Genomic DNA, 25,911 nt, shown 5'->3' on the forward strand with positions numbered 1-25,911 from the left:
GGGTGCAGTTTAGTTAATCCATTTATGCTTGTTAAGTATTTTCTATTACAGGTTAATTAAATTAACTATGAGACCCAACACTTATAGCACTTGATCCACCTCTTGTTCACCCTGTTATTCTCCTACAAAATGTTTATTTTTTTGGGGAGGGGTGTCCCTGGAGCTCATCAATCTTTGTGGCCTCACAAATTCATTGATCTCTACAGTCAACTCCCATTTCTAATTTTGTAAAACTCTTCACTCTATCACTACGAGAAAATCTTATTTTCTAGAAATTTACTGAACAACTTATGAATTTTTGATGTAACATTATTAAAGACTAAATTATTTAATCAAATTATTTTAAGCTTGAGTGTTTGGTAGTTTTTTTGGGGGGGTTTGTTTTTTCACGGCTAATATTACAATTCGAAAACCTTTGTCCATTATAATTCTAGTACTTTGCTATATTTCCCTTCTCTTTACAAAATATTTCCCGTTACTGTATCAACATAACACATAAGGTCTTTAATACGGATGAGTTATTAATTTAATCCATTATTAATTAATCAAAGTGCAATAACTCTTCAAACTAATTCAGTTTAAATTATCTCCCTTGACTCATTTTCGTTTCTCCTCTGTAGACCAGACGATGACTTGCAATATAGTTATTTGACTACAGAAACATCCTCAGCTTTTGGGATAGAAACAAAGTGTAGTATCTGTTCTTTTCTGTTCTTGATCGGTAAAGGAGAAATCCTGAGGAAATAAAATTTTTTGTTCCAACTCAGTTTTTTTCCCCTCCCCTATTAAAAACCGACCTTGTGATTTAAGTCTGTCCTCATAAGAGAGGCAAGTAAATTGAGCTCCCCCCCACCACCACAACTCAAAAAAAACAAAAAAAAAGAAAAAATGAATAAAAAAAAAAAAATGAATAATAAAAAAAAAATAATGACTAAACGCCAAAGCACTCACCTTATACAAGCCGATCCAGTCCCATGCGGAAGTCTCATACACAGCCACACTGTACTTAACGAGCGCGTCTCTTCGAATTGACCACTGGCCTTGATTTTGAAATGTGACAGGTAATGGGTTGGGCGGGACAGACAGCATCTGGACACACAATGATGGTAGGATGAGATAATGACAAAAACAAAAAGTAAAAACAAAGCAAAAACAAAAAACAAAAAAAAGCAGTTTAAAATAAATAAAAAAAAAAAAAAAGAAAGAAAAATTCTTTTTCCATCTGCTGTGATCCTCTCCAATAATGTTATTTTTAATTTTACTACATTTTGGAAGATGAACCCTCCGACCTTCTTTGAGTGTCTTGTTTCTTTTATTTAAACACTAAGACGGCTACCTAGCATTGCCTGGAGGCATGCCCAACGAAATAAAAGAGGTAAAATATGTATGTAACCTCTTTCTGTCAAAACTTCTCTCTTTCTATCTCCCGCTTCCTATCATATATATATATATATATATATATATATATATATATATATATATATATATATATATATATATATATATATATATATAGAAAAGGAAATAAAAATTACAATAAGTTTACCAAGGTAATCAAAATGGTAAACTTAAAATATATTATAAATATTAAAAAGTTAATATTTACAAGTAAAGTAATCTCAACCAGAAGTAAAAGCTCAATAAAACCGAAAAGGAAATAGAGCTTATAATATGAACAAATGGTTAATAAAACATGTTAAAAGATGTCTTTTAACATGTTTTATTAACTATTTGTTCATATATATATATATATATATATATATATATATATATATATATATATATATATATATATATATATATACAGGGGTTTGACAAAATAATGGCAACATCTTGTGAATTTGCATCAATTTTAAAACATCTATTAAAAAAAAAAAAATTAAACAAAAACAAAATGGAGACTAGTAAAGTCATTAGAGTTCAAGCAATGTCCCCGAGGTGAACTGTGGTGCAGTTGCTGGCTAAAATATATGCATGGAAGGCCCCAATGTGGGCCTGGTGTTGGCGGATTGTGATACGGACTGTTCTCTCAGATGTTGCTAGGAAATAGAAAACTAAAGAGGATAAATATTGAAGAAACTAGCATCTCAATGCCACCCTTGTTAAGAATTCTCATGTGTGAGAATTGAACTTAATCCCAATAATATTGAAATCATATGAAAGTTTAGTTGAAATCGGACCTGATTTCAATTAAACTTTCATGAAGTGTTATGTGCAAGGATAGTTTGAATTATCTTTAACCAAGATTTATTTTTTATCTGTCTACATATATATATATATATATATATATATATATATATATATATATATATATATATATATATATATATATATATATACTTCAGAATAGTTTTTATTTAACAATCAGTTGTTATGGAAACGTGAGATTGTAGGTTTACAAAATATTACTGGCAGTAATATTCTATAAGTTATCCCATCTAAACAAGAATTGCTCGATATGCAAGATAGAGCAAATAAATTAAATTGTGATTCAATGAATTTCAAAAAACTCTCATTGAAATGAAATGAAGTGGTTGAGTTTCATATCAAAGAATTTTTATTATTCTAAGCAAGACAAAGAATGCTTTAGAAAATTAATCTCCTTAACCTATAGGGTTTCGATGTCTACCATCTCATCAGAGGAGAGAAAATATTAGCAAATAGTTATAAAGGTATGCACCCTATTTGCTAAAGTCAGTGAGACATAGAAAGTCAAAGGGAAAATAATACATTTATCATAAATATATATATATATATGACTATAATACTCCTTATCTTGAGTTGAGCATATTGGGAAGTGATACACAATATACCATTAGCGTATTAAACGATGCTCTTTGTGTAAACAAATCGAGCTTAGGCAAAAACATCGTTAATTCACTACCTGTATAGCAGCTACTGATTAGCATAATGGTTCAAAGCATTGACTGTTGTACGGGTGGTTGGGTTTCGATCCTGGCTTGGGGTAGTTGCCTGTTTAGCTGCACTTATGAGCCAGGATCGAAACCCAACCACCCGTACAACAGTCAATGCTTTGAACTATATATATATATAAAACTAGCAGGCCGCCTGGCGTTTCCCAGTCATAAAATACACTTAAATATGATATTTTAATGTATGCAGATTTCGTATTTATTATTACAGAGCCAATACATAATAGTGATTTCAAAAGTAAAAAATTAAAATATAATTTGGGTGCCATCAGCTAGAATCGAAACCAAAATATTTAGCTCTGTAGCAGTATTTGCTACCATATGACATAAGGACACATGCATATCAAAACTTATTAAATTAATACGGTTAAACGTATATTTTCGCTTGGGTAGAGAGTATACACTAAGTCGACTTACACATGACAAGTCTTATTGGTTAAAATCCAAATCGAATTTGTTCCACAGGCCTAAATCCTCTATATATACAGCTTCAAGTCTGTAGACTAAGGTCATTTATATATATATATATATATATATATATATATATATGATATATATATATATGATATATATATATATATGATATATATATATATACATATATATATATATACATATATATATATACACATATATATATATAAAAAATAATTATATATATATATATATAATTATTTTTTACTATAATAATTAAATACCTACAGACACTAGTGTTTCATCTTTTCGGGAATCTTCAGAGCATATATATATATATATATATATATATATATATATATATATGATGGCACTAGAGTTTAGTTTCCTAGAAGTACATCCAATGAAACAACATGTGTCTACCAAAAAGTGCTCAATGAGTAAACAGAGCAGGTATATTAAATTTATTTATACAAACATTGATGGCTACATATGTGCATACATATTTCTGTAATCACCCGTGCAGGGGAGATTACGTCTTCAGGCCATGAATTACCCTTGAAAAACCTCGACTTTTCAAGGGTAATTCATGGCCTGAAGACATAATCTCTCCAGCACGGGTGATTACAGAAACATGTATGCACATATGTAGCCATCAATGTTTGTATAAATAAATTTAATATATATATATATATATATATATATATATATATATATAATACATCCCACAGCCAAACAACGTCGCAGCCCACAAGAGCCATGACAGTCAAAGAACCAGAAATCCAAGACTCGAGTTTCGCCCTCATTTGGACTCATCAGTTAGACACATCCGAACTCAGGATTCAAAACCCGAGTTCGGATGTGTCTAACTGATGAGTCCAAATGAGGGCGAAACTCGAGTCTTGGATTTCTGGTTCTTTGACTGTCATGGCTCTTGTGGGCTGCGACGTTGTTTGGCTGTGGGATGTATTATATACAATCTCTCACATTCTGAAAATCATATATATATATATATATGTATATATATATATATATATATATATATATATATATATATATAGAGAGAGAGAGAGAGAGATATTAAGGTACAAATATTTCAGGCCTGATTTCAACCAAACTTTGAAGTAATGTTCAGAATCATTTTGGGAAGAGTTTTAAAGGTTTATTATTTTTACTTTTATGAAGTCATTGATTGGTAATTTTTAAAAATAATTTTAATCTAATATTAATCAGCAGAAATTAACAAAAAATAAAAAAAATAAAAAAAATAGAATAAAAAATTGGAATTGAAACAATATAAATTAGACTCAAAATAAAAAAATAAAAAAATGGAATAAAAATTGGAATAAAAAATGTAGATTGAAAATATATATTAAACTGAACATATGAAATTTTGAATACTATTTCTTATTTGGACTAAAAAATCATAAAAAATTGGACTGAAAAAATATAAATTAAGCTCCAAAGAAAAATTTATAATAAATAATTTGGGCTAAGAACTGCAAATAAAAGATTAGAAAAATTTGAAATAAAATCAAAAATAATTTGATAATAAAAATTTGAAATAAAAATTTTATAAAAATAATTTGATAATAAAAATTGGAAATAAAATCAAAAATAATTTGATAATAAAAATTTGAAAAAAATAATTTGATAATAAAAATTTGAAATAAAATCAAAAATAATTTGATAATAAAAATTTGAAAAAAATAATTTGATAAAAATAATTTGAAATAAAATCAAAAATAATTTGATAATAAAAATTTGAAATAAAAATTTTATAAAAATAATTTGATAATAAAAATTGGAAATAAAATCAAAAATAATTTGATAATAAAAATTTTATAAAAATAATTTGATAATAAAAATTTGAAATAAAATCAAAAATAATTTGATAATAAAAATTTGAAATAAAAATTTGATAAAAATAATTTGATAATAAAAATTGGAAATAAAATCAAAAATAATTTGATAATAAAAATTTGAAAAAAATAATTTGATAATAAAAATTTGAAATAAAATCAAAAATAATTTGATAATAAAAATTTGAAATAAAAATTTGATAAAAATAATTTGATAATAAAAATTTGAAATAAAATCAAAAATAATTTGATAATAAAAATTTGAAATAAAAATTTGAAAAAAATAATTTGATAATAAAAATTGGAAATAAAATCAAAAATAATTTGATAATAAAAATTTGAAATAAAAATTTGATAAAAATAATTTGATAACAAAAATTTGAAATAAAATCAAAAATAATTTGGGCTAAGAACTAAAAATAAAAAAAAGAATTGAGATTGCTAAGAATGTTAATTAAACACAAAATTGACTAAAATTTAAAACTCAAAATAAAAACAATAGAAAATTAGACTGAAAAATACAAAATAATAAATAATTCAAGAAAAAAAAATTGTAACTCGAAAGTAAAAATTAAAAAAAAAAGAACTGTAAAAAACAACACAAAAAAATGAATAAAAAATTAATAAAAAAAAAATAATAAAATTGGACGAAAAAATATGAATTGAATTCTAAATAAAATATTTATGAAAAAAATTTAAAATCTTAAAAAAAAAAAAAATATGAACTGCGAAAAAAAAAAAGTGAAGCAATTAATAAAAAGATGTTCAGATGAAAAACATGATAAAAATCACAAAGCAATGAAACACGAAGGAAATAAACTTTGAAACAAAGCATAAAGAGAATATATATACAATATGATACAATATGAAACACTGAAAGATGAATTGTGAAACATTAAACAAAAAAGTAGAAAACATTAACACAAAATAGATGATGCATGATGCATTAAACAAAAAAAGAAGCATGAAACATGAAAATCAAAAAATTAACAAGAGCAACAAAAAAAACAATGAATCATACAGCACCAATTAATATAAAAAATAATATAAAAACAATACACTGCGGCATCAAACCTAAAAACAAATGTATCATAAGACATGAAACAAAATAATACATAAAACAATAAACATCAGGATTGATTTTTTGGATTTTTCGGACTACTATTCTCATCTTGAGTATCATTTTCACAACGTTTCAGTCAATGTAACCTCCGGCCTTTTTTCAGGTGTATCTTGTTAAATTCAGGAAACTGCCGGGAATGTTGATTAATTATTTAATTCACGAGTAAACATGACCAGGTAGGTTGGTTGGTTGGTTGTTTTTGTTTTGCGGCATATCAACCCTTTTTAGGTTATTTAATGCCGAATCCAAAGATTTTGAAGAAAGATTTTTTTAATAGAATATATTTGTTGTTTTCAAGTCAGTTTCTATTTAACCCATAGTTGGGACCCTACCAGGTACTACCACTCCGGGTCAGAGTGGAGCTGCGAGCAATGGCAATTAAAGGGTGGCTCCACACTCCCCAAAGCCCGCAAGCTGGGGCCTCACCACTGGATATAGTTTAAGGTCATATCCAGGACCAGACCTGGTAGGAGTCTTATTTAATTTGCAATTCTTAATATCGCCCGCACTGAGGATTAAACCTTCAACCTCTGGAAGAGTGTTGCTTAGAAACTTAATTTTACTTAATACTTTATCTGTTACGCCATGGGTTCTTGTGGTCATAGATAATGGAATGAGAACATCAAATCAAGAGTAGCCTGCTCTCATCCGATCAGACATGATCAGGTAAAAATATTTTTGCAATTCTTTGCACTGAGGACCAAATCTTCTTCCATCAGACATAACCAGGTAGAAGTCTAAGTAATTAACAATTTTTTATATGACCAGTTAGAAGACCAAGTAATTAACAATTTTTTATATTGCCCCCCACTGAGAACCCAATCTTCAATCGTCGAAAGAGTGTCACTTTGAAACTGAATTTTACTAAGTACTTTATCCGTTAAGCCACTGGTCCTTGGAATGCAAACATGCTCCTTCATGGATTGAATCAAGGGTTCCTTTTGGAATTCTGTGCAGATTTTTTGGCCTTGACAGAAAGATTCCAGAGTTCAACGAGCTACACCTGAAGAAGGTCGGAGGTTACACAGGGCGAAACGTTGAGCGAATAACAAGATAAGGACACAATAACCATCAGACAAAAACAAAAACAAAAAACACTGAAGCATTTGTTTTAATAAATGTTTTATTCAATAATACATGTTTCAGAAAGTTATCCTTATCGTGGAGGTGCATAACTAGCCAAATGGATATAATCACAGGCTATGGAATCTCTAATAAATCATCACTTATCGAGTAAAAAGAAGCCACTCGAGGATAAGGATTAAGGATAAGATGAATTGATTGTCACTTAAATGATGAATAGTAAGAGAAGATTGAAAATGATGAATGGAATTAACAAAATTTGATTACCTATTAGGACAGTTTATGGCAAGTATTTGTTGACATTGGACTTTAAGATTAAAGTATTTAGGCATCTATATAGTGCAGTATAGTATTTTGCCATTAGTATGTTGATGAGGTACACATCCAATAAGTTCTTGGGTTTGGTTGCTTTGTGGCATATCAACCCTTTTTGGGTTATTTAATGTTTGATCTGGTCATCTTGGTAAGAGTTTTATGCATCAAGTTCTATAAATATTTATCCATAGTGTTTGGTTTGGTTGTTTTGTTTTACGGCATATCAACCCTTTTCAGATTATTTAATGCCGAATCTGCTTATTTTTGGTAAGTTTTTATGCTTCAAATATTTATTCATTGAGTCTAGTTTGGTTGTTTTGTAGATGAAAAAAAATTGTTGAACTTGGCTTTGCAGGACATAATTGAGTTTTGTAAAAAGAGAGGAAAAATAAGCAATGACATTTTTAGGCCAGTGAACCGGTATCTTCAGACAGCCTGACATGGTAGCATCAGCAAATTCAGTGGAGCACAAAACTGAGTTCTTGCTGTGAATGTCATAAGAATGAACCAGAGATCGGAGTTCAGTCGAGCACCTTTCATGGAAATAAAGATAGCATAGAGAGAAACTAGGAATATCTTTTCGACGCGAAAGAGGAACGGAAGAGATCATCCCTCGCTAGATTGCAAAATCAGTTTTGGATTCCACATTCCTGCTGTGCTTTGTTCCACAGATGTAAAGTTCTTGGAAAGAAACTTTGTTCATGAAAGTTCTGTTTGATTTTTAGGTACACTGAGGGAGAAAAAAATAAAAAAGAGTTCTTTCCAGCGTTGGTAGAAGACGAGTTCTTGCTGAGAAGGTTTTCACAAGGGAGCATTGGTAGGGATCGGAGCACTTACCAAGGAAAATACCAATAAAGCAGGGAAAAACTATCAACTTTTCTGAGATAGGATCATGAAGTCAATTTAGTACTTTGTCAAGGCAAATTTCATATTGCTTGTATTGTGTTTTTTCCTTTTTTTTTTTTTTTTTTACAAAGGAGTCACCACTTATCAAGGCCCGAAGGCCACTCAAGGATAAGGGTTAATAAGTGTATGATAGTCATTGGGACGATAGCAGAATAATCGTTAGTAGTTGAAATTTAGTATAATTAGATTATTTAAGGAGGTGGCTCAACAAGAACTCGTTTACATTGGACTTGAAAACGATCACATTGTAGTCAGCTGAAAAAAGAGTTCCACAGGTGGGCAGTTCTATGACAGAAACTTTGTTTATGGAATCTGCATTTAGGTTTAGGCACAGATAGAGAGTGGGGGAAATTAATTGTGGTTTCAGCTAGACGAATGTTTTTTTGTGAAAGTTTAGAAAGGTTGAGGCGGGGGACCATAGATTGGAGCTCAGATGAACACTTGCCATGAAAATAATGATAGAGCAGAGACAGGCTAGCAACGTCTCTTCTGTAGACAAGTTTTCAGGTTTTGAAGCCAGCTTTGAACTCTGTCAGGACAGGATCGGGAGCTCCAAGCAGCTTCTGTCCAGATGCATCAAGATGGATCCCTGAGGCACATCAGCATTGATACTGTTTTCACCTGAAATGCATTCGTTTAAAAGCACTATACGTTTCTACCGGACCTAGATTAGTGAATTGTAGGGTTATTTTGTCTTATGACATACTATACTGGTTGCCCGGCGTTGCCCGGGTGTTTAGAGGTGTGTTGAGCAAAAAAAAAAAAAAAATGGTCGTAGGCATGCAGACTCGAACCCGTACCGCAAAAGAGGAAGAGGAAGTGGAAAAAAAAATTGACGTCTTTGCTGTTATGTCCATTGCCAAACCGGAGGTGGCAAGGTTTAAATTAAGGCTAGTAAATCTAAAATAGGTGATGAATTTAAAAAAACATCGGCAAAATAAGCGACCCTTTCTCTGTAGAAAAGTGCCCAGTTGAGAGTGAAGGAATTGATGCTTTTAGCCAATTTTTTGATATTTGTCATCCAAAGGGTCGAGCTTCAAAATGATACCGATCACGTAAAAATCCGTCGCCGTCGCAAAAGTTTTAGGCAGGCATACAAACATACATAAATACATTCAAACATTTGAACGAAACGAAATGAAACGGGAATGAATTTTCCCATAGGTAGGCGTTTTTGTAAGATGGCAGGTAAGGCCGATTCACAAGTAGTAAATAATTCCCCTATTAGCAGGGAAATTATTTAGGATAAGGCAAATGTCTGCCTGTCTGCCTATCTATAGCTGTGCTACTGGCACTTTAAATTAGGGGAAAAATTTTTTTGGTAAACTTCTCTTAAAAGGAGGGGGGTTCAAAAGATACAAAACGCATGACTTACCCATAACAAATTGTTTGGGTTAAAGTGCACCTAGGAATAAGCTATAATATAAATATCACCTGTCTGTTTAAATGTATGTATGTATGTATGTATGTCTCGCAAAAACTTTCAACAGAAGCGACGGATTTTCACGAGATCAATATCATTTTGAAGCTCGACCCTTCAGACAACAAATATCATAATATAATAATGGCCGCAACAGCAAAGACGTCACTTTTTTTTTCCCCACATTCTTTTCCTCCTTCGCGGTACAGGTTCGAGCCTGCCTGCCTACCTATTACTATTTTTTTTGCTCTGTTATGGAGAGGCAAAGTGCGAATGAACTCAAAATCTGGGCTGACAAAAACGTAACTCGGGAATTGTGATGACCTGGTCCTATGATGCAAATCATTTTATGGGTCAGGCCGGTTTATGGAGCAAGGTGCGAATGAATTCATGTCCAGGCTGACAAAAATGTAACCCAGGAATTGTGATTACCTGGAGATGACGTAATTTGGTCAGGGGTAAGACCAAAAGCAAATGCCGAGCTGGTCAAAATATGGGTCAATGACATCAATTGGTTTATGGGTTACCAGATCGAAAGTCCATAAAAGTGAGATGGTAAACAAAACAAAGCAGAGAGACGCGGAGATGGGGAACGAGACACAGACGACATGGAACTGCCTGTCACGTTCGCAACCTACACCTCTCTCCACCACCTCCACCGCCGTATTGTGTATATATGAATGTCTGTTAAATAAACCAAGTTTGTTTATAACAAAGTGTCTCGTTATTCATTGATAAATGAACAGCGATCATTCCAATCACTAGACGATTTACAACAAACATATATGTATAAATGTTAAACACACTATCTCTCAGTCTATCTATCGATATATTCAAAAATCTCTTATAGTTGAATTACAGGTGGTGCTCATGCAGTAGAATGTACCCTGTCTCTAGATGAAACACTAAGACTCTTCCTAAGACGAACAACAATAACAATACAGAATATACGTCATCTTCATACCACCAGTATATAACAGCTCAGCCAACACTCTTACAGACACCTCCACATTCTTTTCCACCTTGGCGTCATGGGTTCAAGCCTGCCTGCCTACTACAACTTTTTTTTTTAATTAAGATGTGTGTTGAGCACACACATCTTAAAACATCTGGGCAACGCCAGGCAGCTAGGCTAGTAGAAAATAAGAGGTGACCCCCTTCCCCTCCCCTCAATCTCTCAAAGTGTGTCTCACCACCGAATTGATTGAGATTGTCGGACTGACTTCCTCATCTGGGTTGTTATAGTCACAACGTTTCGGCCGTTTTGCTCTCCGGCCTTCGTCAGGTGTTTTGTATCGAACTGGGGAACCATTTGTTAGGAGTCTCGAACCCAACCCTTTATTATCATTACGGGGGTACCGTGTTCGGACTCCAGCTAGGCTTTGGGACATAGTTGCTGATTCTCTGTTTTTTGAATGTTACTTTTTCACTGCGTTCGTACCCCCGTAATAATAATAAAGGGTTGGGTTCGAGACTCCTAACAAACGGTTCCCCAGTTCGATACAAAACACCTGATGAAGGCCAGAGGGCAAAACGGCTGAAACGTTGTGACAATAACAACCAAGATGAGGAAGTCAGTCCGACAATCTCAATCAATGAAAACACCTCATCTCAAAAATACAGACAATTACTATCACCACCGAATGTTGAGGATAACAATCTGAAACATGTGAATAGGAGGAAAAAAATCATGTTAGTTTGTAAAAATATCAGAAAACAATAAAACAATTAACACAAAAGGAGGTTTTCATTTAGCTTTTTATTTTCAAGAAATAATTGAAAAAAATTTTTTTTTTTTTCAGTGTTTATTAGAGAGATTGAACACCTTTATAAAAATTGTATAATCATCCAGGCAGAAAGGGGTGACGAATGAGTGATCGGTCTACACCCAGACCTTACTACTGGTGTTTTTTTTTTTGTTTTGTTTTTTTCGTGCCTTCATCTCGCTCTATAACAATGCTATTGAGCTTAGTGTTTATTCAAAATGAAAAATGCTACTGTAAAAAAAAAAAAATCAATAAATAAAAAGTTGATTCTTTTGACTACAATTTTATTTTACAAAATATACTCAAGTGACTCAAATCAAATGCCACTCACCCATAAATAAAATTAACAATCCTTTCTGCAATTTAACCAAATGAATTTCAGTCTATGACTTGTCTGCAAAGATAGCAAAGGGGAAGGGGGTCAGTGGAAGGGCGCTTTTAAAAGGAGAGGGGGTTAGGGGTAGTCAGAGGAAGGGCACTTTTAAAAAGAGAGGGGGTTAGGGGTAGTCAGAGGAAGGGCACTCTTAAAAGGAGAGGGGGTTAGGGGTAGTCAGAGGAAGGGCACTCTTAAAAGGAGAGGGGGTTAGGGGTAGTCAGAGGAAGGGCACTCTTAAAAGGAGAGGGATAACAGTTAGTCAGAGGAAGGCCACTCTTAAAATGAGAGAGGGTTAAGGTTAGTCAGAGGAAGGTCACTCTTAAAAAGAGAGGGAAGGTAGGGGTAGTCAGAGGAAGAGCATTCTTAAAAAGAGCCGGGATTAGGGGTAGTCAGAGGAAGGGAACTCTTAAAAGGAGAGGGGGGAAACCTAAAAGCAAAAATCAAGAAATCATGTGACCTCTTACTCTTGACCTTTAGCCTACTGACAACTGACCTGAACAGACGAGAGACGAGATTCACTGTCCCAGCCAAACACAAAATGGAGGAAAAAATGGTGGCATGCAGGTAGCTGAAAGGCCATTTGTATTTTATATGTTAGTTATCTCCCTTGAATTCTTTTTCTTTCTCTCTCGTAAATGCATTTAAGTTTTCTGTCTTAGTTCTGTTTAAATAAAACTTTTAAAAACAAACCAACATACACAAGTTTAAAGGCATGAGAATTAACAAGAGATTGGGTTACTACAGAAGTTGCACGGGTGAATAATGTTTATACACCCGCAATGGTAAGTAATAAATGTCAGCTGCCTTTGTTTTATCATGGTTCAATAATATCCGGAGATCATTTTATCCTGGGCTTTACATGTGCCATACCTTAACCTCCCTGCAACAGATTTTCATCTATAACGTTATCTCAAAGAAAATATCTATCAAAACAATTCTTAGGTTATTACTGAACTGAAGAGAGCTCTCGCATACAAAATCGGTAATAGGAAGAGTGTAGAAAGTGGACCCTGGGTTTACTTTCATCAGCCTTGGAACTCTCGCTTCTCCTATTTTGTCCTTTAGTCCTCACATTCCATGAACAAAGTTTCTGACAAAGAGGGAAAAATTGCTGTTTTCTGGATTGGAATCTATCTAGATCGGAAGTTTTTGACCTTGAAGTGGTATTTATTTTTTTTTTAGCTCCTTATATCAAGTGGCTTTCTACCATGTCTGGAGCGATTTCCATTTCAACATAGAAGTGCTTATATGGAACATATCATTGAACGGCGATAAAACAAAACTGTTGTGGTGTTGATTGGCGTGTAACTGCTGTAGATCATTTGAAGAAATATTTTTTTGTTGGTATAAAACTTATCTTTCCTTCAAAACAAAGAACACTTTGTCATTTATTATAGTTCCACAGGTTCATCTAAGCAGGTATGCAAGGAAGCTCAGGGAGATGATCGCCCCCTTGCTTTGCATAATTTCAGGTGAAGCTTGGCCAAGGTGTAGCATCTGTTACCTTCCGTCTGAGCTCCAATCCCTCATCCCCCCCTCGCCAATCTTTCACGAGAAACACCCGTCTGGCTGAAACTACTGTCAATAATTTTCCCCACTCTTTATCTGTGCCTAAATCCAGACGTAGATTCCATGAGCAAAGCTTCTTTCTTAGAACTGCACGCCAGTGGAACTCTCTGCCGCTTGCCTGTTTCCCACCTGACTACAACTTGGACGTCTTCAAGTCCAACATAAACAAACTCCTGACAAACCGCCCCCTTAAGTAAGACACTCTATCAAAACCCCCAATACTAATGATTACTACAATACTACCTCATTGATTACTGTAGACGCAATAACCCTTATCCCTGAGTGGCCTTTGGGCCTTGATAAGTGGTGACCCCCATGTAAAAAAAAAAAGGGGGGGGGGAGGAGCTCTGTTGAAAAACCAAACTGGATAGAGGGAACCAGTTGGCCCTGTACGCTATCTTTTAGTGATGAAGCAGTCGTATAAAACTGATTGTGATGCAAAGATGCTCATTTATAGCAGATCATTTTTAGGCAAGTCAAGCATAGGATGGAGTTTTATGGCCGCTATTCAGTATTGAGAGAGACAATGCCTACCTCTTGTAAGGGTGCCTACACATGTAATTGTGAAGCAAGGGTTGCACAATCCTAAACCACACCTCTCCTGAATCAGCACTGTTTGAGTCCAGTGGCAAGGAGAGGTCCAGGATGATTGGAAACAATGCCGATATAAATGGAGAACACATACAGCGTCTAACATTTCTAAATGGTCACCTATTTTAGCACTGACCAGGTTCAACGTTGCTTAACTTTGGTGATCTAACAGGAACCGGTGTATAAATATGATTGTACTGTATATATGACAAAAAGTCTATATTCCAAAATGTTGTCCATCTTACTGTTTATTTCTTCCAGCATTTTAAATTTTCAATTCTTGACAGCACCTGTTTCATAACGCGGAAACACTTACATAATTATTACATAATTTTTTTAATATTTTCCACCTTGACTCAAAAGAATAAAAACTCAATAACTTTAAAAGAAAAAAAATATGGGTATGATTACATAAATAAAAAATCCCAGAAGAGTAGTTACAATTGTGTTTTATGATATTTATGCTATATTTTATTGTGTGTGTGTGTGTGTGTGTGTGACCCTGGGAATATGTTCCTTGCAAATGGAGACAAAGATGACTTTGTTGTGGGGTTCGAATTCCATGACTAGTGGCAATCATAACTTCCTGCACTGATGATTCCAGAAGGATGAAACATTAGTGTCTGTAGGTATGAAAAATAATTATTCATAATTCTCTATCAATATCTGTCTCTCTCTCTCTCTCTCAATATATATATATATATAAATACATATACACAAACATATATATATATATATATATTCACACACACACACATATACATATATTCATACACACACACACACACATATATATATGATGATTGCAAACGAGTGCCACTCCCTCAGACACTTAATGTCCATGAGCCCAGAAATGACTTTTTTTTTCTTAGTCCTACTGGTGAATTCACACGCTCACGCAGGCATGATACTGAAGACGGTCATTGAGATCAATTATTACATGTTTCCAGCATTTCAAGCCTCCATGCGTCATAACTTTTCCATCGCCACAGGACCATTTTTATAGACAAATGCCTGAGGGAGTATCTATACACAGGTGATGTTACAGAGTCTTAGCTTTGTACGACAGCTAAGTCTCTCTCTCGGTTCAAAATGTTGAGATCCAGCAACAAGCAAGAGCAAGATAGCCAGCAACAAGTTAAACTGCAGACCAGCTTAATGCGGATACTGGTCTCCCGCTTTATGGTTTTTTAAATCAGAGATTTGCTTCTCCTAGAAAGGTTGCCTTCACCACGGCTTATGGGAGCCCTCTCCACCCCAACACACATGGTGCTAGTTGGCCGTTGACCCCGAAAAAGGGTTCATTCGCCTATATATATATATATATATATATATATATATATATTCACAGACACACATATATACACATATATATTCACACACACACACACACACACACACACATATATATATTCACACACACATATACATGCACATATATACACACATATATATATTCACACACACATATACATGCACATATATACACACATACATATACACACACACTTATATATATATACATATATACACACACACACACACACATACATATATATATGTTGAAGTTTGTACCTAATACGGTTGGATTGCAGAAAGGATTGTGGCTTTTATTAATGATTTTATGGGTGGAAATTATTTGGGGTAGCACCCTATATAAATTCATTTTTTTTTTTTGATCATCGCTTTCTCAGATGTTTATATTAAACTTTATTGGTTGATTGAGGGGTTGATGGTGGCTCATTTATTAACGATACAGACTGGAAACCTGGGTGTACCAAGTTCAAACCCAGTTTGTTCCACAGAAACACGTTCATGAAACCCACACTTGACCTTGTGTCTAACCTCATGGAGAGGAGATAAATAAAATATTGACAAACATGAACATGGAAAACTCCGATTAATATCGGAGGAAATAAATAAACCTGTTAAAAGAAAAAAGAAAAAGCAACAACAATTAAATGTCTGACTAGATGAAATCACCATTTTCTCTTTATAAAGGTCGGAAAGTTGCGATCATACATGTGGTAGAGTTACATTTTTAGACAATTTTTTCTTTTTTCTGCAATTGAACTGTGTTCTGTTACTTGAGACAGATTTGACAAAAAAAATGGAAAAATTGAATAATAGTTTCTTAAAGACGATCCCACAAAATGACCAAGATATTTCTGATTCTCTCTCTTCTCATCTTGAGCACGTGGTGCAATGGGGGGAAAAAGGTGGCTGGTTAATTTTAATGCATCTAAAACCAAGCTTCTCTCTTTCCATCATAATTGCTCTGACCCCCATAAGGGCCCAATTGAAATGAATGACTCTTGTCTTGGGGAAGCACCATGTCTTGATAAGCTTCTGGGATTGACCTTCACTTCTGATCTAAGATGGAACACATACATCAAATCTGTTGCCAAGATTGCTGAAAAGATGGTCGGATCATTTTACCGCTCTAGGAGGTATCACACTACCGGTGCAATCCTCTTTGGAGTACTGTTGCCACATCTAGGCAGGAGCTGATCGGCACGCTCTATCTTGCCTTGATAGAGTTCAAAATCGGCTTCAAAACCTAGTAGGTGGTTCTCTTTTCTCTTCCATGTAATCTCTTTCCCCATGTCTGCTCTATCGTTATTTTCATAGCAAGTGCCTGTCTGAGCTCTAATCTATGGTTCTCCCTTGCAAAACCTTCACAAAAAACACTCGACTAGCTACAACCACTATCAACAATTTGCCCCACTCTCTATTTGTGAAGGGTCAAGGAGGATGGAAAAACCGAGGAAGGAAAACACTAACTGCGAAGAGGACTGGGACTTTGGAGAAGCTTATTGGCTGTGAATACCAAGTCAATAGTTAGTGGCTGTTGCGATAAAGCAAAGCCATTTGCAAAAGCTGTCGAAAGAGGTGGAGAGTACTGGAAATCTGAGGAGGATTTATTGTCATCTAGACTCCAGGGAACACCACTGGTTATTCTTAGTGTGTAAATAATAATAATGATAATAACAATTTTGGTTTGACAATGAACCACAAAACAGAGTTCAAATTGCAATTGATCGGTTGTTTTACATTTTTTGAGCCACATTGGTCAAATGTGAGATTGTATGAATTAATATGAATTTTTTTTCCTGACATTTTCAAGCAGTTATCAAAAAATTTCCAACTTGAATGTTAAAAAAAAAATGTTTCAAACTTCTATGAAACGTTGTTATGAATTGTGAACTTAAATTTCACATGATACACGAAATTGCTTTTTTGTTTCTCATAGAATGCATAAAGCTAATTCATATTTCATATAATTCACATGAAGCAATTTGTTTCATGTTTTTCAAGATACACATGTTACAATGATTTATGCTTCTCATGATGCACATGAAACAATTCGATTCATATGAAGCAATTTATTTTATGTTTTACATGACGCATAGCTAAACAATAAAAAAAACTAAATTGCAACTGTTTCATATTCTTAAATATACACATGAAACAATATTTTTAATGTTTTACAGGAAAAATAATTTTGTTTCACATGAAACAATTTTTTCACGTTTTGCAGCATACACATGAAACAATGCTTAATGTTTCATACGAAAAAATTGTTTCACAGGAACCAATTTGTTTCATGCTTTTGCAGGATATACATAGTACAATGACTTATGTTTCGCACGATGCACATGAAACAATTTGAGTCAGGTTTAAAATGATGCACAGCTAAACAGCTTGAAACAAAATCGCAAGCACAAAGCAAAAAATATTTAATTTATGTTTTAAAACATGTACATGAAACAATGTTTTATGTTTAAAATGTAAAACTTGTTTCACATGTAGCAATCTTTTTCACGTTTTGTAACATACACATAAAACAATGTTTTATGTTCAACAGGAAAAACTGTTTCATATTTGGTAACATGCGCATGAAACAATATTTCATGTTTAACAAAAAATTATTTCAAATGATTTTTTCATGTTTGGCAAAATACACATAAAACAACGTTTTATGTTTGGCATGAGAAATTTGTTTCACTTGAAGCAATTGTTTGATGCTTGACAAGATACATATGAAACAATGTTTTATGTTTCACCTGATGTACATTAAAACATTTGATTCACATGAAACATTTTTTTCATGTTTTACACAATGCACAACTGAAAAACAAACAACAGTAAATAAAAATAAAAACACAAAAAGCAACAAAAAATTAAGGAAATGTATGCATCATTCGACAAAATTTTACCCTGAAACATAAAAAAAGCAAAAATTTGTTTTTTATGTTTGACAACTGAAAAATGAAAATAAAATTATTTAAAAACAAAACAAAACAAAAAAAATCAAATCAGCTTCTGCGTGTTTTTTTTTTAAATTATTTTTTTAGTTTTCTATAAGAAAGAAGGAAAATCTGTGAGAAAAAGAAAGGAAAAGCTTTGTGAATGCAAAAAAAAAAAAAAAAAGGATTGCAGGCTGTGAAAATGAGCAGACGACAGCTAAAACCAGGAAAACATTCATTTAAATTGCAGAGAAATGTAACTCATATGTAAAATTTTATTTCGTTTTCTGTATAAGGTTTTTTTTTTTTTTTAAATGTGCAAACAAATAAAAATTAAAAACTAAAATGACTTGACGATATCGACGCTGAGTAATTACAACTTATAATAATAATCAGCTAACGTATTTCCTAACTTCTGGTGTTTCTGCTACCGGAACCGGTGACAAGGCAAATCAGTTCCTTCACTTTTATTGTTCTTCAGTATTTCAATTATGGAACTATTTTTATTGAAATAAAATATAAGAAAAGGACATTATTAAAAATATACAATAAAAATTAACAAAATTATAAAAAAATAACACAATTAGCCTTTATTTGCACTTTTAATAACAAAATTAAAAAAAAAAATTAAGTTTTTATTTCATTTGAAATTTTTTAAGGAATATGTATATGAAATTATAAAAATATGTTATTTTTTTTAATTTTGAAGATTAAAGTTTTTTTTTTATTTGAATTTATAATAATAAATAAATGTTTATGAAAGTATAAAAATAATATTATTGAAATCAAAATAACAAAATTTCAAAGCATCATTATGTATCCAAATACATAATATTCCCCAAAATAGTTTTAAAAGATTTTAAAAAGAGTTTACAATATTTCTTTTTAAAAAGTGTTTTAAATAATTAAAAAATAATAATAATAAAGCTAATTTTAATAATTCCTAAGATAAAACTTCCCAATGATTATTAAATAAAAAACAAAAATTGGAAAAAATGTAATAAAAAGAGTACATGCACAGGAGAGATATAGGCATGAGAGAAAAAGAGCGAAGGAATTGATTTGCCTAGTCACTGCTTCCGGTAGCAGCCACGCCGGAAGTTAGAAAGTGCGTTAGCTGAGTATAACCTAATATATTTTTACAACTATAAACCCCACAGCACATATCGTTCAACATTGGAGAATCGTTCAAGAAATAATTTTTTTTCCTTTAATTTTTTAAAAGTTAAATCATTTACTATTTCAAATAATAAATATTTCCTTCAAAAACAAATGCTGATAAAATTATACATATACAATTAAAAAAAAAAAATCTAAAAAAAAACGTTCTTTTCATATAAATTTTTCCTTTCTGAATTTTTTAAAGAATTTTTTGTAGCTTTTAATACAGCTCTTTTTTATTTCTTCCAGTTTTTAAAAAACAGTTATAAGTTTTAACATTTTTAATCACAGAAATTTGGAGAGAAAAAAATCATCGGGTAATTTTGTTGTTGTTGTTGTTGTTGTTGTTGTTGTTTTTAAATGTCTCTTTTATTCAGGTTAATTTTAATAAAAATTGAAATAAAAAATGATACATAAGCATTATAAATTTTAAAACATTAACAATTTATATATATTTTTTTAATGTAACATTTTTTTTTTCTAGTTGATGCTTTGGTTATAAGCTATATATTATCATCTTGTGATAAAAAAACCCCAAAGAACATCTGTTCAAATTCACCGGTTTTAGTAAATTACATTTTATTGCAAAGTCTGATAAAGGCTTTCTTTCTTTTTTTTTTTTTTTTTTTTTTTTTTTTTTTTAATGAGTGTGGTCTGAACAATACAATTCCGGTTTAAAGTATCTGTCTCATCGAATGATATCGAATACTTTAGGCAGACATATTAAATAAATATTTTTTATGGGAATCGCTCCAGACAAGGCAGGAAGCCACTTGATGTAAAGGGCTAACAAAAACGAAAGATGATTATAGCAAAGGCAAGAGACTGCCTATTGGCCTTAGTCGTGAACAGATCAAATGATATTGAATACTTTAGGCTGACATATTTAAGAGATTTTTTTATGGAAATCGCTCCAGACAAGGCAGGAAGCCACTTGATGTAAAGGGCTAACAAAAACGAAAGATGATTATAGCAAAGCCAGGAGATGCCTATTGGCCTTAGTCTTGAACAGATCAAATGATATCGAATACTTTAGGCAGACATATTTAAGAGATTTTTTTTATGGAAATTGCTCCAGACAAGGCAGGAAGCCACTTGATATAACGGGCTAACAAAAACGAAAGATGATTATAGCAAAGGCAAGAGATTGCCTATTGGCCTTAGTCGTGAACAGATCAAATGATATCGAATACTTTAGGCTGACGTATTTAAGAGATTTTTTTTATGGAAATCGCTCCAGACAAGGCAGGAAGCCACTTGATGTAAAGGGCTAACAAAAACGAAAGATGATTATAGCAAAGGCAAGAGATTGCCTATTGGCCTTAGTCGTGAACAGATCAAATGATATCGAATACTTTAGGCTGACATATTTAAGAGATTTTTTTATGGAAATTGCTCCAGACAAGGCAGGAAGCCACTTGATGTAAAGGGCTAACAAAAACGAAAGATGATTATAGCAAAGGCAAGAGATGCCTATTGGCCTTAGTCTTTAACAGATCAAGACTGTAGGTAGGAGGAAAACAGTCAACAAAAAGAGAGTTCCACAAGCCTGGAGTTCTTAAAAAGGAGTTACTAGAATAGGAAGCTATATTACTATGATGTGTCAAATTCCGAGTTAAATGATTGGAGATAAAAGATAATAGTGAATAGATCAGACAATTCTGAAGAACACATAATAGTATTTATGAAAACGACTGAGACTAGCAACATCACGTCTGTGTGAGAGAGAGAGATTGCAGTGAAGAAAGTGGGGGGGGGGGCAATCAAATTACAGATACGTTTTCTGCAATTTATCAAGAACTTTTGAATGGGACACAAATTCACCAGTTCAAATATGGCAACAATTTTGCAGACTAAAGCGGTTTTCATTCATGATTTTTGGAATATGCCACTTTCATTTCGTGACAAGTAGGTACACTATAAAAGGTTGTTCTTTATTTTTCTTTTCTTAAATAAGTGCAAGTCTAAATAAGCACCGTTTTTTTTTTTTTTTATGAAAATGACTCCAGACAAGGCTTGAAGCCACTTGATGTAAGGAGCCAACAATAACAAAAGATGGTTATCACAAAGACAGGAGATGCTTATTAACCTTAGTCTTGTAAATACTAAGGTTGTAGGCAGAAGGAAAACAGTGTTCAGGAAGAGAGCTCTCCAACCTTGCAGTTCTCGAAAATTAGCTACTAGAATAGAAATTTGTATCACAATGAAGTATTAAAACAGTGAATCGATGGAGCCCACTAGACCAAATGTTATTTCCATGGCAAGTGTTCGTTTGAGCTCCAATCTCTGGTCCCCCCCCCTCGCCAATCTTTCACGAAAAACACCTGTCTAGATGAAACCACTCAATAATTTTCCCCACTTTTTATCTGTGCCTAAATCAAAACATAGATTCCATGAACAAAGCATCCTTCTTAGAACTGCATGCCTGTGGAACTCTTTTCCGTTTACCTGCTTCCCAGCTGACTACAACTTGGATGTCTTCAAGTCCAACATAAACAAATTCCTGATAAACCGCCCCCTTAAGTAATCCAATTTATCAAATCTCCATTACTAACAATTACTACATTATCCCATTCATTACTGTATATGCAATAACCCTTATCCTCGAGTAGCCTCCGGGCCTTGATAAGTGCTGACTCCCATGTAAAAAAAAAAAAAAAAAGGATAAGTGAACTCTAGCCAACTAAAAATGCTTGAACAGCTCCGTCAGCATTTCATGGTAAGGGTGCCTCAGACGATTACCGACAAACTGACTGACTAACCGACCAACCAACCGAAGTGGCATTCAGCCTGGGCTGGTTTAACTGATTTCCTCCAAAGGAGGAAATTTCATGGGAATATTAAATTCACAATTGGTTCCCAGCTGTGTCAATATCCTCGTCAGGGGAGATGACATTAAGTTTTTGCAGTTCTTACAGGAAGGTGACGACATCCTATGAGACACAGTGCCTGGTATTCCCAAATGGTCACCCATATGGTACTGACCAGACACAATGTTACTTAACTTTGGTGATATAATGAGAACCGGTGTGACCACGGTGATATCTATAAAAATCGTAATTCTCGTTTCCTTTATTTTGTTCTTTAATTCTAATATTCCATAAACATGTTTGTGACAAAGCGGAAAGAATTGCTGTTTTCTGGGTCAGAATCTATTCCATCTTACACTTCTGGTTGTCAAGCTTTTGACCTTGAAGTACTATTTTTTTAGTTTCTTACATTAAGTGGATACATGCCTTGTCTGGAGTAATTTCCATAAAAATAAAACGGTCACCCATCTAGTACTGACCAGACTTAATGTTGCTGAAGTTCAATGATATCATGTTAGATCTCAGGCGATTAGCAATAAACTAACCCGTTCTTGGAGAAGATAAAGCCTGGAGGTGGACTACCTAGAACTTAATATAACTATACTTTGGCCGAACAACAACTAAGCCGTCAGATTATCTCATTCATGGCTGAATTGAAATTGCAATTTGAGTTATAGTGAGCAACAGTGGTCTAATGGCTAATGATATGGGCTGACAATTCAGTTCGTTCTACAAAAATCACTTTCACTTAAGATGTTGGCAATTTTCCTGTGGTCCCTCCAGTAAATAATGTAGAAAGAATTCTGACTAGAAAAATATCAGGGAAACCAATGCCAATCTTCTGATCTATACGATATGATGATTGGAAAATTGGGTATCACAACAGTATTTTCCCTTTAAAATTGTCAAGAAAGAAGGTTTTTTTGGTGTCAATCAACAAACCTGAAGCACCTTTTTTTTCCCCCAATACATCAGGTTAGAGGATTTGCTGAAAACACTAGACTTGCCCAGTGTGAAGGAGGTTATCCTAGGGATAAATCAATTGCACTGACATGGTCATGCAGATCGTTAATCCTGCTGGATAAACCATTGCGGAAGCATGAATGTTCTTAATCATAGGAAGGTTCGCCTTGGAAAACTTGCTATTTTATACCTTGCTTGTAGGGAACTGTGTTTTCATGCCTCTCCTGATAGTATTCGTACTCGTACATAACTGGATATAAATGGTATAAACTGGCTCAAGTTAGTGCATCTGATTCAGCATAGAGACACACACCTTAAATAAGAGAGTGCCGCAGATTTATGTAGACAATGTTTAAAAACAAATTCTTTATTTGTGAATACGTTTTTTCTAGTGCATTGTTAGGGTGAAATGATAAAATTATCATCCTAGAAAAGACGACATGATTCCATTTCCGTTTGATAAAAAACTGTTTTTCTTTTGCGGCTGCAGACCATCTACTAGTTGGCCAGTTGTGTACAAACCCCAAGAGTGATAGGAGCCTTCTATCATGTCTGAAAGTGACACAATGTTCAACGAGCGAGATCAGAGATGCGCCGCTGTACAACTCATGCTCTCTACCAATCCAAGTTATGACAACAGGACCATTGCCAACACCCTTAAAATGCATCACTAGATTGCCACTCATAACAGGGACACGCTTAGGGTGATGAAAACAAAGTTTCCGACCACGATTATGGTCTTTGGTGTGGTTCCAAGTGAGGGCCACATTATGCCACCTCACATCTTTGAAGTTGGCTTGAAAGTCAACACTAAAGGGCACCTGGATAGTGATCCCTTAGTGCAATCAGGTAGCCACTGGCAAACCCTGGATGTGACAACAGGACACGGCGTTGGCCTACAAGTCAAATGAGACTCAGACTTGGCTTCAGAAGGAAGGTTACAACTTTGTACCCTTTTCTCATATCCCCCTCCTCCCCCCACCTGAACACACTGATTAAGATGATTATCAAAGATTAACGTGCAATCCTAGTAGTGTGGAAAGGGTAACTCTAGTGCGTATGATGTCATGCAGGGCTTGAGAGAGACAATGAGATGCTACATATCAGGAACCCTATGTTGGTAGTGATTAAATTAGCTAGTGTGAATTTTAACAAGGGTCACGTTTAGTGCATGTCACGATGACTTTAATCTGCAAAAGGAATCGTTCTTTTTGATGTAAATTCGGGGCAGAGGTCGAGCATCGTAGTTGAACAATGACGAATGACGTCACCTTTTTTCAAGCAAGAGAAAATCGGGATTTCCAGATCAATCTCTTGGCGGAAGCCATGTGAATGGGACACGATCCATGATGTAAAAAACTGGTAATTTTACAGCAAATTTTGCATCAGTGTCTGTCCGTCTGCATCACTCATTTCATTTAGTTAGAAAGTTAAGTTTAAGAAATAAATAACTAAATAAGATAATATTAGTCTCCTTCTCTTTCCAAATAACACAGCCACAACTTGATTTATTTATTTTTTTAATTAACAAGTTCCTATTTTATCTTTTTTATAACAAAATTAATTTAGCTATTTCTTGTGTATGTGAAATGGCACTAACCCTATTCGGGTTAAACCGGCTTCCTCCAAAGGAGGAAGTTTCATGGGAATATGAAATTCACAAGCGGCCCCCAGTCGCATGTATATTCCCGTTAGGGGAGATGATGACGTTAGGTTTTTGCAACTCTTGCGACGTCCTTCTATATACAGCGCCTGGAATTCCCAAATTGGTCACTCATTTTAGTAATGACCAACCTCAACGTTGCTTAACTTTGGTGGTCTGACAGGAACAGTGTGTTGACGCGATTATGCTTGACTTTAGTTATTGATATGTTTTCTCTTACAAAATCAATATTTCACTCCAAATAGCCAGTTTCTTTACATCAATGTTGGTCTGTGTTGTTAAGAAAATGCAATTCAATTGAATCCCTTTCAGAAAATGCTTTATATAACCAGGAATATTTTTCAGATGGAAGCTGTCATTGTTACCAGCAGCAAAATTTCTTCATTGATAGATTTTAAGAATTTGTTCTTAAATTCTGCCTACATAATTTTAGGACACTGTATATTGCGATTATATATAATGTATGCGTGTGTGTGTTTATGTCTTTGTGTGTGATATTTAAACAGTAGAAAATCAAAAATGTAAGATTGTATTGCGTCGGTCTTTCAATCTTTTTAGAAGCCTTGAAAATCAGCTTGCAAAATGTCCTGTTCCTTAGCTTGAACTTTAATCTAAAACGTTCATTTAGAAGGCAGGCACACATTCGTGCATGTAGATGCGGAAAAATCTTGAACTGAAGTCTATAAAACTATGGATGCACACATAA

At 33.5% G+C, this 25,911-nt stretch overlaps 1 protein-coding gene across 3 annotated transcripts in view; it reads right to left on the bottom strand.

The window, feature by feature from the left end:
* Positions 1-25,911, bottom strand: part of LOC145269510 (inositol polyphosphate 5-phosphatase K-like) — a 300,729-nt gene that overhangs the window by 37,651 nt on the left and 237,167 nt on the right. For all 3 annotated transcript variants that reach the window (XM_080125252.1, XM_080125250.1, XM_080125251.1), the window contains exon 10: positions 952-1,089. In XM_080125252.1, coding sequence (XP_079981378.1) covers positions 952-1,089 — 138 coding nt within the window. The remainder of the gene's footprint in view (positions 1-951; positions 1,090-25,911) is intronic.

The sequence above is a fragment of the Euprymna scolopes genome, chromosome 45 (genome assembly GCF_053919585.1).
Source record: "Euprymna scolopes isolate OS-2025 chromosome 45, ASM5391958v1, whole genome shotgun sequence".
NCBI classification, from domain to species: Eukaryota; Metazoa; Mollusca; class Cephalopoda; order Sepiida; family Sepiolidae; genus Euprymna; species Euprymna scolopes.